The following is a 13,899-nucleotide window of genomic DNA, read 5'->3' as shown; positions in this document are numbered from 1 at the left end:
GTGTGGAGTCGAGCTTTTCCTTGTCATGGGCTCACTGACCCAGACACACAGGGGAGTGTCTTCCTTGGCTCCTCAGGAGGGTGATCCGACCCGCCCAGGTGGCACTCTAGGTGGAGGTGGACCCTCTTCCGCACGGCCTCAGGGGCATACCCTCTTCTCTCTCGATGCATCTGCCAAACCCTGATGTTTGGACTTGGGAACCTCTGAGACCAAAGGGGAGTCTCTCTCCTTAGGTTTCCTGTTTTGTCTCTTACAATTTTCGCAGTGTCTTCTATGACCATGTTTTGCTCATAGTGCAATGCTGAGAAATAATTTAGTTTCAAAAAATCTTAATTGTTGCCTGGATTCCTGCCTCTTAACCCAGGGTATAGAACATAATTTAAACCTTTCTTAATGACTCATGTTATCCAGAGATGCCTCCATTTAAAGACAAATGGCTTCTAAATAATTGTTTATTATTGCTATTTTACAAATAGTTATAATAGGTATCATAATTGTTTTTATGAACATGAACATAGTTTTAAAATGGTGGTGACTTTGACCTTTTTTAAGGACTATAGAGAGCAATTTTTTCTTACTGTTAATAGTCAATAGACTGCTGCACTTTTTGTTTTCTATACCTATGGAGGATTGACTATGTTTTTTGAGCATATACGCTAATTGTTTTTAAAATTTTTATTCACGCATTACAATTATACATAATAGTAGGATTCATTGGTACATGTTCAGACAGTCATATGACGTAATTGGGTGAATTTCATTCCCCAGTACCTCCCCTTGGCCTCTCCTCCTTCCTCTCTCTGGTCTCCTTCTTCTACTTCCCTGGTCTACCTTCTATTTCATGAGATCCCCACCCTTTTCCCCTCTCTAGCTTCCACATATGAGAAAAAAATATGACCCTTGACTTTCTGAGTCTGGCTTATTTCACTTCATGTAATGCTCTTCAGATCCATCCAATTTCCTGCAAATGACATGATTTCATCCTTTATGGCTGAATAAAGCTCCATTATATAAATATGCTACATTTTCTTTATCCTTGTATCTATCAGTGGACATCTAGGCAGGTTCAGTAACTTGGCTCTTGTGGATTGTGCTGCTGTGAACATAAGTCTGCAGGTATTGCTATAATATGCTGACTTTTCATTCTTTGGTATGAATACAAAGATTGGTATAGCTGGGTTATATGGTAGTTCCATTCCTAGTCTTTTAAGAAATCTCCAATCTCTGATTTCCATAGTGCTTGTACTAATTTACAGTCTCACCAACAGTGTGTAAGTAAGTTTTCCTTTCTCCCCACATCCTCATCAGCATTAATTATTGTTTGTATTCTTGATTGTGACTTTTCTAACTGAACTGAGATGAAATGTCGCTGTAGTCTTGATTTGCATTTTCCTGATTGCTAAAGATGTTGAAGATTTTTTCATATATTTGTTGACTATATTTCTTCTTTTGAGAAGGATCTGTTTAGTTCATTTGGTCATTTATTGTGTTTTTTTTTTTTTGTATGTGTGTGTAGGTTTTTTTAAACTTATTTTTTCTATGTTCTGGATATAACCCTCTGTCACAAGAGCAGCTGGCAAAGATTTTCTTCTGTTCTGTAGGCTCTCTCTTCATGCTCTTAATTGTTTCCTTTGCTGTGCAAAAGCTTTTAATTGCATTCCATCCTATTTTAAGATTATTTCCTGAGCTTTAGGGATTCTATTGAGGAGGTTATTGTCTGCTTGTATATGTTGGAGTATTGACCTTATGTTTTCTTCTATCAGTAGTAAAGTTTATGGTCTGATTCCTCAGTCTTTGATGCATTTTGAGTTGACTTTTGTACAGAGTTACAGATAAGAACCTAGTTTCATTCTGCTACATTTGGATGTCCCGCTTACCTGGCACCATTAGTTAACAAGACTATGTTTTCTCTAATGTATGTTTTTACTTTCTTTGTGAAAGATCACATAACTGTATCCTGTGGGTTTGTCTTTGTGCCTTCTATTCTGTTTTATTGGTCTACATGTCTGTTTACAGGACAGCACTGTGCTGTTTTGTTGTGACAGTTGTGTAGTATGATTTAAAACTGGGTATTGTGATGCCTCCAGAATTTCTCTTTTTGCTTAAAATTGCTTTGGTTATTCTGAGATTTTTAATCTATCCTATGAATTTTAGGGGTGCTTTTTCTGGTTCTCTAAAGACTCTTAGTATTTTGATGGAAATTGCATTTAATCTGAAGATTGCTTTTGGTAATATGGCCATTTTAATCCTTTTACATGAACAAGGGAGGTTTTTCCATCTTCTTGTGTCTTCTTTAGTTTTCTTCTGTGTTCTATAATTTTCATTGTAGAGGTCTTTCACCTCCTTGGTTAGATTTATTCCCAGGGGCTTTTTTTTTTTTTTTTTTGAGGCTATTGTGAATGGAATTATTTTCCTAATTTCTTTTTCAGCAGGTTATTGTATAAAAAGCTACCATTTTTTTCTGTGTTGATTTTGTATCCTTCTACTTTGTTGAATTTGTTTATTAACTCTAGAAGTATTCTGATGGAGCTTTTTGTATTGTTTAAGTATGGGATCAGATATGATCCTTTGTAAACAGTGATAATTTGACTTTTACCTTTACTATTGGCATATCTTTTATTTCCTCCTGTTGACTAATTAGTCTGGCCAACATTTAAAGTACTATATTGAATAGGGGTGGTGAAATGGACATGTTTGTCTTGTTCCTTATTTCAGAGGAAGTTCTTTCTTTTTTTTTTCCCTTTAAGTGTGATGTTGACTTTGGATTTATTGTGTATAACGTAAATGATTTTGAGATCATTTTTTTCTATTCCCAGTTTCTTTTGTGATTTTTATCATGAATGGGTACTGAATTGTGCTGAGTTTTCTGTATTTATTGAGATTGCTACATGATTTTTGTCCTCGATTCTATTTACATGGTGAATTACATTTATTGATTTGCATATATTGACCTATCATATTCCTGAATGAACTCACTTGATCTTTTTATTCAATCTTAATGTGTTGTTGAATGTAATTTGTTAATATTAAAGATTTTTGCATCTATGTTCTTCTAGGATATTGGTATGTAATTTTCTTTCCTTGATGTGTCCTTATCTGGTTTAGGTTTCAAGTGATACTGGCTTCATAGAATAAATTTGGAAGTGCCCCCCCATCCCCTTTCTATTTCATGGAATAAGGTGAAGAGTGTTGGTATTAGTTTTTCTTTAAAGGTCTGGTAGAATTTGAGAATCCATCTGGTTCTGAGCTTTCCTTTGGTGCAAGGCTTTTATTACTGATTCAATCTCATTGCTTGATGTTGGCTGGACCATTTACATTAGGGATCCTCTTGGTTCAATTTGGGTAGGTCATATGTTTCTAGAAATTTATCCCATTTCTTCTCAATTTTTCAAATTATTGGAGTGTAAGTTTTCAAAATAGCCCCTAATGAAGATCCCATGAATTTCAGTGATGTCTGTGGTGATGTCTCCTTTTTTATTTCTAATTTTTATTAATTTGGGCCTTTCTCCTTCTTTTGGCTAGTTAGGCTAATGGTTCATCAATTGTATTTATCTTTTCAAAGGACCAATTCTTTATTACACTGATCCTTTGTATTGTTTTTAAATTCTCTATGCCATTAATTTAGACTCTGCTCTTAATTGTTTCCTTCTTCCATTACTTTTGGATTGGTTTGTTCTTGTTTATCTAGGATTTTGATATGCAGCATTAGGCTGTTTATGTGGGGGTCTTTTTAATTTTTTTATATTGACACTCAATTATAAACTCTCCTCTTAGAACTGCCTTTATAGTGTTCCTAGGATTCTAATATGTCATATCTCCATTTTCACTTGATTCTAAGAATTTAAAAATTTCTTCTCTGATTTTTTTTTCTATCACCCATTCATCATTCAAAAGTGTATTGTTCAGCTGGGTGTGGTAGAGCATGCCTGAAATCCAAACTACTTAAGAGGCTGAGAGAGGAGGATTCACAGGTTCTAGGTGAACCTGGGCAACCTAGTGAGACCCTGTCTCAAAATGAAGACTAAAAAGGGCCAGGGATGTAGTTTAGTGGTAGAGTGCCTGTGGGCTCAATTCCCAGTACTGCCTGACCCCGAAAAAGTATACATTGTTCAGTCTCCATGTGTTTATATACTTTTTCTTGCTCTTAATTTTTAATTTCATTTCATTATGTAGTTTTTCTTACTCTTAATTCTTAATTTCATTCCATTATGATCTGATAAAATACAAGTAATTATGTCAATAATTTTTTTGTGTGTGTATTTGTGGCCTAAAATGTGGTCTATTTTGGAGAAAGTTCTATGAGAGGCTGGGAAGAAAGTGTATTTAGCTTTTGGGTATGACATTCTATAAATGTGGGTTAAGTCCATTCCATTTGATTTATAGTATTTTTTTTTATATCTGAAGTGTCTTTGTTGATTTTATATCCAGATGACCTACCATTGGTAAGAGAGGTGTGTTGAAATCATTCAATATTATTGTTTTGGGATCTGAGCCCATGTTGAGTAGAGTTTATTTTATGTAATTAGGTGCAGTGATGTTTGGGGCACAATATTTACTATCATTATGTCTTCTTGTTGGACTGTTCCCATTACCAGTATGAAGTGATCTTTGTCTCTTCTGATTAATTTTACCCTGAAGTCTGCTTTGCCCAATATAAGAGTAGATACTCCTGCTTGCTCCAGGCTCCATTTGCAGGGAATATCACTTTTTATCCTTTAACTTTCAACCTGTGGATGTCTTTGCCTGAGAGGTGTATATCTCTTGTGTGCAACACATATTGTTGGATCTTGTTTTTAAATCCGATTTGCCAGTCTGTGTCTTTTAATTAGAGTTAAGACCATTTACATTCAGTGTTATTATAGAGAGCTGTTTAGAATTTCCTGCCATTTTGCTTTACTTCTATTGTTTAATTCAATCCTAAGTCTCATTTGTTTAAATAGTCTTCTAATGAGATTTATCCTTTCCTGAGCTCTGCTATTTCTGAAATCTTCTCTTGTGTTTAGGAATTCTTTAAGTATCTTTTGTAATACTGGCTTAGTAGTCATGAATTCTTTAAGCTTTTGCTCATCTTCGAAGGTTTTACTTCACCTTCTGTTACAAATGATAGCTTTGCTGGATATAGTAATCTTGCTATGCAGTTATTGTCCTTCAGGGCTTAAAACACATCTTTCCATGCCCTCCTCAATTTTAGAGTTTTGAGAAATTAGATGTTATTTTGATTGGTTCATCTCTAAATATAATCTGACTTTTTTTTCTTGAGGCTTTAAAAATTCTATTTTTGCTCTGTATATCTAGCATTTTAATTATAACATATAATGGAGAGGATGTTTTTGATCTTATCTATTTGGGATTATAAACACCTTTTGTATATGGACATTCTTTTCTTTCCCAAGGTCTGGAAAAATTTCTGCTATCATTTCACTAAAATACTTGTCAGTGCCATTGACCTGTATTTCTATTCCTTCCTTGATGCTGATGATTCTCAAGTTTAGTCTCTTAATGTCCCAGAATTCTTGTATATTCTGATCAAAATTTCTACTCCTGCTTTATTGTTTGAATATTCAAGGCCAACCACTTTGTTTTCCAGCTCTGAGATTCTGTCTTCTACTTGGTCTATTATGTAGAGAAACTCTCAACTGAATTTTCATTTGATTCACTGTGCCTGTCATTTCTAAGGTTTTTATTTAGTTCTTTTTTTAATATCTCTATTTCTTTTTTGAATTCCATTTATACCCTGTATTGATTTCCTTAAATTATCCAGTTGTTTTCTGTGTTCTCTTGAAATTCATTGATCTATTTTGTAATCATCCTTTATCTGTTCTTTCATCCATTCCTCTATCTTTGGAGTCAGTTACTGCTGAATTACAAATTTTAGGTATCATGTTACCTTTTTTTCATATTTTTTGTATTCCTATGTTGAGATTTGTGTATCTGTTGGGATGGATTTCTCTCTACTTTTATGTCAGGTCCTTATGGTCCTTTCTCTTGGCAAAGTGTTCTGGGATATCTGTTGTGAGTTGTCGTCCAAGTGTGTTTCATAGTATGGTTTCCCTGCTGGTTCTTTGGTGATGTTTATTGTACATTGATTCAGAGTTTACTGTGTTGGAGGGTGATAATCCCATCTTCTCTGTAGATCTTACAAGAGTGGGGTCCTTCTATTAGGTCAGGCAATTGTTTTGTATATAGCAACGCATATGAAGTACACCCTATGTAGCCTATGTAATTGCTCTTCTAGACTTGACAACTGTGTATATTCTAAAGGGGTATTAGAGCAATTTAGATGGAGATACCTTGTAGGTGCAGTGTATTATTGTTGTATTATTATATTGTATTATTTTTCCCTGCTACTACTATAGAAATGGATACCATGAGTGGGATCTGAGGCCCCTCATAACTATTCCTACTGAAAGTCTGGTCACTGGTTTGGGGTTTTTGTCTCTCCTGTTCTTCATGTTAATGTACTAATGAAGTTTGAGTCTATTAGGTTGTGTGTGGTACAGGTGTGCTGTCTCTTAGAGAATGTACACTTTGAATCATATTTATTGGCAGTTTAGGCTTTCAGTAAAAATGTATACTTTCAAGTACTAAAATACATTTCAGATAGTTTAGTTGAAAGAAAAAGAGTTGAATATTCCCACATTTTTGTTTTCTTTCTGATATAACCCTGCATCCCTCATATAATGTAATGCATATTCCTTGGCTGTCATTTAAAACATTTTCTTATGGGCAGGGGATGTGGCTCAAGCGGTAGCGCGCTCGCCTCGCATGCGTGTGGCCCGGTTCGATCCTCAGCACCACATACCAACAAAGATGTTGTGTCCGCCGAGAACTAAAAATAAATATTAAAAATTCTCTCTCTCTCTCCTCTCTCACTCTCTCTTTAAAAAAAAATAAAACATTTTCTTATGATAAATCTTTTGCTCAATTTCAGGAGAATTGATAAATTCCGTTTTGGCCTTGTAGTTTTGTTCCAGGGCCACCACAAAAGCTCATGTCTGTGTTTTGTTTTTTTTCCCTGTGTTATTTCCCCACTGTAGTCTGATCCTGATCTCCCAGCAGATGTGCAGACACCATCCTCGGCTGAGCTGGGCAGGTATCCGGGCCTGCCCTTCACCCCGGCCTCTCAGTACATCCCACCCCAGCCGTCCATCGAGGAGGCCCGCCAGACCATGCACTCCCTCCTGGACGACGCCTTTGCCCTGGTGGCCCCCAGCAGCCAGGCTGCCGGTGCAGCAGGTGCAGTGTCCGGGGTCCCAGCCAGCCTGCCTGTGAACAGCACCCCTTCCCGCGAGGAAAGGCGAGCCACCCAGTGGGGGTCCTTCTACAGCCCAGCCCAGACAGCCAACAATCCCTGCAGTGTAAGTTCTGACCTTCTAGAATTCTTTCCTGGGCAAGATAATGGAGTTTTGTTGCCTAACTGCATCTCTTGCAGGTTCCCCATAAAACTCAAGTTGTATTTGATAAGAATTCAAACTTGGATGATAGGTCTTGCTTTTTATCATCTTCTGCTAAGTTAATTCTTAATATTGGAAGCATTCTTTTATGCTGCTCTGATATTTTGTGGAGCAGTTCAGAGGATTTTGTGGAAGCATCTTCCTTGCTGTGTTATGAAATGGAGGTAGTTTAACTGTCAAAACATATTTGCACTCACGTCTCCAGCTTAGACTGGAGCAGTTTGGAATGGACCCAAATTGTTTAACCTCTTGTATGAGGTTAAACACCTGGAGAGGCCCCCTGAGGGTCCGGAAGCATAGGCAGCGGTCCAGGCATGGGCACTGTTCACAAATGTCAACTGCCCATCTTGGGAGCTGACGTTTTAGCATTTCCTCTGCCTTTTCATCGCCCTTCGTGTATGTTTTTCGTTTTTGGTTGGTTCTTTCAAATTTGCCTTCTTACGACTTGGAGAAAGAGTAACACTCAAGGAAGTAATGTTCATGTAGTTTTTGCTTAGTTCAAAAGAAATGATTTGACTGAGGATTGGTGACATTAACTCTGGAGAGAAATTAATAGACCACAACTTAAATTTATTAGTTGGGAAAGGTTATACTGGGTTCTTCTATTTTTTTTTTTTTTTTTTAGCTGTAGATGGACAGCAGGCCTTTGTTTTATTTGTTTATTTTTTCATGCGGTTCTGAGGATGGAACCCAGTGACTCACATGTGCTATGCAAGTGCTCTGCCACTGAGCCCCAGCCCCAGCCCTGGCTCCTTCTAGTTTTGTTTCCCTTATTCAGGTGTGATGGGTCCCTCATCATTGAGTGACAATAAAAAAAAAATTTAACTCTGAAATTGGTTTGAATTTTCAGGCCTTTGGTAATAGATTGTTTCCTTCCAGGTCTGGGAGACATAGTGCTTGCAGCATGGGTAGCTGGTACCATGGGCAGGGGGAGGGTACCATTCAGTGTAATTGTTTTTGTTTTTAATATGAAAATCTAGCTTGTTCTAATAATAGATGTTAAACTACTTCAAGGTTATATCTGGTGGTTATAATCTTTTAGGAAATGGTTGATACAGAACACAACTCAGTGATAAAACAAGTGTGGGTACAGTTGCTGTCTGGTCTCATTTGCATTTTCATTCAGGTGCATTACAGAGTACCTCTGTGCCTGGGGCCCTGCTAGGTGTTGGGGATGTCGTGGTGTATAGCACAGGTCCCTCCTCTCTAGCTCTTGCACTCCAGTGGGGACCAAAACAGTAATTCCAGTACACTGTTGTCAGTGCCATGGAGAGGAGGCAATGTGGAAGAGTACCTAGCTGAATCTTGAGGAGTTTAGGAAGACTTTTGTGGATAAAATGACATCTGATTTGCTGTCTAAAGGATAATTAGTGGTTGTCAGAGAATAATTTTTCACATAGTGGGAAGTATGGCAGAGACACAGAAATAAAGGCATGTAAATAAACTTCCTGTTCTGGAATAGATGGAAGAACGGGTCCTGGATGTCTTCCTTACTGAAACAACTAAAAAACTGAATGAAATATGTGGGTTTTTGTGACACTGGATAGTAGACAACAAAGGACAGGGATTGCCAAGAAGCAAGTTGAGTCCTACTGTTGCTCCAGCTTATGCCTAGAGAGAGTTTCTGACCACCACACAGGGAGGGGGACCAGGCAGAAGTCAGAGGACTGCCTGAGCTGAGGAGATGGATTGAAAGTCCAGGGAGGAAAAGGCAGCTAGAGTTCACAGAGGTGCCTGTAGGACATGATCCCACTTTCTCTGAAGGTCTCACAAGAGTGGGGTCCTTCTAGTAGGTCAGGCAGTTGTTTTGTATACAGTGAGGCTTATGGAGTACACTCTATGTAAATGCTCTTCTACTTAACAACTCCATATATTCTAAAGGGTATGGGAGCAATTTAGGTTGAGATACCTCATAGTTGTGGTGTCCACACCTTTGTATTGTTTTTCTCTGCTTCATGAGTGGGAAAAGATTAAAGCTGCTCTAGTTCTACTGAACAAAGCAGACAAACATAAAACTTGAATCCAAACAAAGCTCAAGAGTATTTATAGAAACAAAAATATGCAGCATCCAATAAGGTAAAATTAATAATGTCTGGCATCCAATCAAAACTAACTAGACAAGAAAAAGACATGGATGATAAAAATAGCAAACAAGGGTATTTAAAGAATTAATTTAATGTAGTTTCATATATTTAAGAAGCTAGAGGAAAGATCAAGCATGTTAATTAGAGACCTTGAAGATATTAAAGGATATGAATTAAACTTAGAGATGAAAACTCTGCATCTGAGAGGAAGAATATATGGGGTGAGATCAATGCCGGGTTAGGTACTGCAGAAGAAAAGATTAGTGGACTTGGAATATATGGTAATAAAAATTATATACTGTCAAACAAAGAGAGGAAATGGAATGAAAAACACAAACATGATTAATGAGCTGTGCAGTAGCTTCGAGTGGAAAAATACACATGCCGTTTGGAGTTCTCAGAGTGTGGGAGAGACAAAAAATTATTAAGGAAATAATGACTAAATCAATACTGAGAAAGAAAAGACTGGAGTTATCACACTCCTGTTTTAAAGTTATATTACAAAACTACAGTAACCCAAGCAGTATGATACTGTATGAAGACAGAAACACAAATCAATGGAATAGAACAGAAAGCCCAGATAAATCCTTACACATGTGGTCAATTGATTTTCAGCAAGGACATCAGGAGGACACAGTGGGGAAAGGATAGTCTCCTCGATAAATGATGCTGAGAAAATTGAATTTCCAAATACAGAAGAAAGAAATTGGACCCTTGCTTTATATCATACACAAAAATCAACTGAAAATGGATAAAAGACTTAAAATATTAAGACTTAAGCCATAAAATTCCTAAAAGAGAACATGGGGAAAATCTCCTTGATGTTGACCTTGGCAATGACTTTTTTTTAAAATATCACATTGAAAAAATCAGGCTACAAAAGCAAAATAAATAAAGGGGATCACATCAAACTAAAAAGCTCCTAAACAGGAAAACAGTCAACAAAATGAAAAGTTGGGGCTGGGGGTGTGGCTCAAGCGGTAGCACGCTCGCCTGGCATGTGTGCGGCCCAGGTTTAATCCTCAGCACCACATACAAACAACCATGTTGTGTCCGCCAAAAACTGAAAAATAAATACTAAATAATTCTCTCTCCTCTCTCTCTCTCTCTCTAAAATAAAAATTAAAAAAAATGAAAAGTTAATCTACAGACTAGGAAAAGGTATTTACAAGTTACATATCTGATAGGGAAGGGGTTAGTATTCAAAATTTATGAAGAACTCTTAATAGCTCGGTAGCAAAAAACCAATTGAATTTAATTTCTCAGACAAACTTAATTTCTCCAAAGAAGACATAAAAATCAATAGCAGGTATAAGAAAATGTGTTCAACCTCAAAAATCATCAGGAAAATGCAAATTAAAATTAAAATCATCATGAGATCTCACCTATGTTAATGTGATGACAGTGTTGAGAAAGGGAATCCCAGTGCACCGTTGGTGGGAATAAAGATCAATACAGCCATTATGGAAAACAAGATGGCGGATCCTAAACAAATTAAAACCAGAACTACAATGTGACCCCGCAGTCCCTCTTCTGCCTTGTAGGAAATGTTCCAGGAAGTCCTTCAGGTAGAAGAAGCACAGTGATGCCAGGTGAATATTTGAATGAATAAAATGCAAATGAATGAAAAGCTCTGGAAATGTTAATATGTGGTTAATTATTTTTAAAAACTTCATTATTTAAAGATATTAAAAAGACAATTGACTCTTTAAAACAAAAGTAATGACAATATATTGTGGGGTTTGTAACCTATATAGAAGGAAAATATATAAAAATAGCACAAAGGCCAATAGGGAGAGATTGATGTTTGCTCTTTTAATGGCCTTATGCTGTATGTGAGTAGACTAAAGCACTGACCAGTAGACAGGGACAGAGGGTGTGTAGTACGCACCCTACTACAACCTATTGTCAGCCAACAAATGAATTAAAAGAAATCATAAAATATAGTCCCTGGAAGGCAGAAGAAGAAGAAAAAAGGAACAAAGAACAGGTGGGGAAAAGAGAAAACAGAAACCAGCAAGGTTGGTTTCAGTCCAGCCTTATTAATAGTCACATTAAACATAGGTGGTCTAAACATCCCTCTGAAAGGGCAGAGCTTGTCAGAGTGGATAAAAAGCAAGATCCAAACAATTGCTTGGCGACGAGACACCACATTAAATACAGAAGTACAAACTTGGTTGAAAGTATGGAAAAGGTATGCCACACTAATGAAAAGTTGGAGTGGATTTATTACTATCAGCCAAAAGAGATCTTATAGTAAAGAATATTATCCAGCATAGAGGACCATTTCATAATAACAAGGTGGTCACTTTTCTTTTTTTTTTTTTTTTAAGAGAGAGTGAGAGGGGCGGGGAGAGGGAGAGAGAGAGAGAGAGAGAATTTTTAATATTTATTTTTTAGTTCTCGGCGAACACAACATCTTTGTTGGTATGTGGTGCTGAGGATCGAACCCGGGCCGCATGCATGCCAGGCGAGCGCGCTACCGCTTGAGCCACATCCCCAGCCCATCACTTTTCATCAAGAAGAAAAACTCTCAGCCAGGCACAGTGGCACACACCTATAATCCCAGCAGTTTGGGAGGCTGAGGCAGGAGGATTGAAAATTCAAAGCCAGCCTCAGCAATTTAGTGAGACTCTTGTCTCTAAATAAGAAAAACAACAACAACAAAACAGGGCTGGGGATGTGGCTCAGTGTTTAAGTGCCTCTGGATTCAATCCCTAGTACCATTAAACAAAAACAAACAAACAAACAAAAAAAAACAGAACAAAAAATGAAGACAAAATTTTAAATGTTTATTTGCATGAAGCAAAAACAGATAGAATTACACATAAATATAAATCCACAATTAAAATTGGAGATTTCCAATACTCTTCTTTCAATAACTGGTAGGACAAGTATACAGAAAATCACTAAGATAGAGGTGAATTGAATAACACTACCAACTTGAAATAAATGACATATAGAGAACAGGGCAGCTAACAAAAGCGCAATATACGGTCTTTCAATCGTGGAATTTTTACCAAAATGGAACATATTCTGGGCCACAAAGCTAATCTCAATAAATAGAAAAGATTCAAATTATACAGACAACCCAATAAAAAACTTCATTAAAGAAGATATAGAAATGGAAAAACAAATGTGGTATGTCCATATAATGGAGTACTACTCAGTAATAAAAATAAACTATTAGCCACGCATGATGGCTCAAGCCTGTAATCCCAGTAGCCTGGGAGCCTGAGTCAGGAGCTCTTGAGTTCAAAGCCAGCCTCAGCACCGGCGGCAAGGTACTTAGCAACTCAATGAGACGCTGGGGATGTGGCTCAGTGGTTGAGTGTCCCTGAGTTCAATCCCCAGAACCATCCCCAAAAAATAAATATTGAATCAGACAAAAACATAATTGACTCTCATAAATAATTATGCTAAGTAGAGGAAGCCAGACCAAAGAAAATGAATATATACTATACAATTCCATTGAAATACAAGTTTAAAAAATGCATACAAATCTGTAGTGACAGAAAACAATCAGTGGTTGCCCAGGGATGGGTCAGGTGGGGACATCAGTGGGAAGGATTATAAAGGGGCACCCAGAAACTTTGGGGGTGAGGGCTATGTTCATTATCTTGATTGTGGTGGTAATGTACACTTACAGTCATACATCAAAGCTTATAGAAGTGCATTCTTTAAATATGTGAAGTTTATTGTATGTCAGTTACAACTCAATAAAGGTGTTAAAAACTTCTTCCCCCAAGTGTGCTTGATATGTATATTAGCTAGGATTCTCCAGAGAAACAGAGCCTATGACATGTGTGTGGAGAGAGAGATTAAGATTTATTGATTATAGCCGGGCACAGTGATGCACACCTGTAATCCTGGCAGCTCAGGAGGCTAAGGCAGGAGGATCATGAGTTCAAAGCCAGAGCAACTCAGTGACACCCAATCTCTACATAGAATATAAAAAAGGGCTGGGGATGTGGCTCAGTGGTTAAGACCTTGGGTTCAATCCCCGATATAAAAAAATAAAAAGAGTGACTGATTATGAGGAATTGGCTCGCTTGATTATGGAAGCTGAGAAGCTCATGATCTGCTGTCTGCAGGCTGGAGGACCAGGAGAACCAGGGGTGTTCTGAGGCCTGAGCTGAATCTGAAAGCCTGCAAAACAGGATCTTCAAGAGCAGGAATCAGGAGGCAGAGGGAGCACCACCCCACCTTCCTCCCCCTTTTTGTTCTACTGAGGCCGTCAGTGGAGTGGCTGAGGTCAGCTGCACTGGGGAAGCCACCTTCTTTACTGGGTCTACCCAGTAAACACAGAAATAGTGTTTAACCAGGTATCTGGGCACCCTGTAGCCCTGTCACCGTGTGTT

General features: G+C 37.6%; 1 protein-coding gene across 2 annotated transcripts in view; it reads left to right on the top strand.

The window, feature by feature from the left end:
- Positions 1–13,899, top strand: part of KIAA1549 — a 154,077-nt gene that overhangs the window by 117,810 nt on the left and 22,368 nt on the right. For both annotated transcript variants that reach the window (XM_081286368.1, XM_081286367.1), the window contains exon 16: positions 7,038–7,358. In XM_081286368.1, coding sequence (XP_081142494.1) covers positions 7,038–7,358 — 321 coding nt within the window. The remainder of the gene's footprint in view (positions 1–7,037; positions 7,359–13,899) is intronic.

Source organism: Spermophilus citellus, assembly GCF_964194105.1.
Source record: "Spermophilus citellus genome assembly, chromosome: 3".
NCBI classification, from domain to species: Eukaryota; Metazoa; Chordata; class Mammalia; order Rodentia; family Sciuridae; genus Spermophilus; species Spermophilus citellus.
Note: the sequence above shows the minus strand (reverse complement) of the source record. Positions and strands in the feature narration are given on the sequence as shown.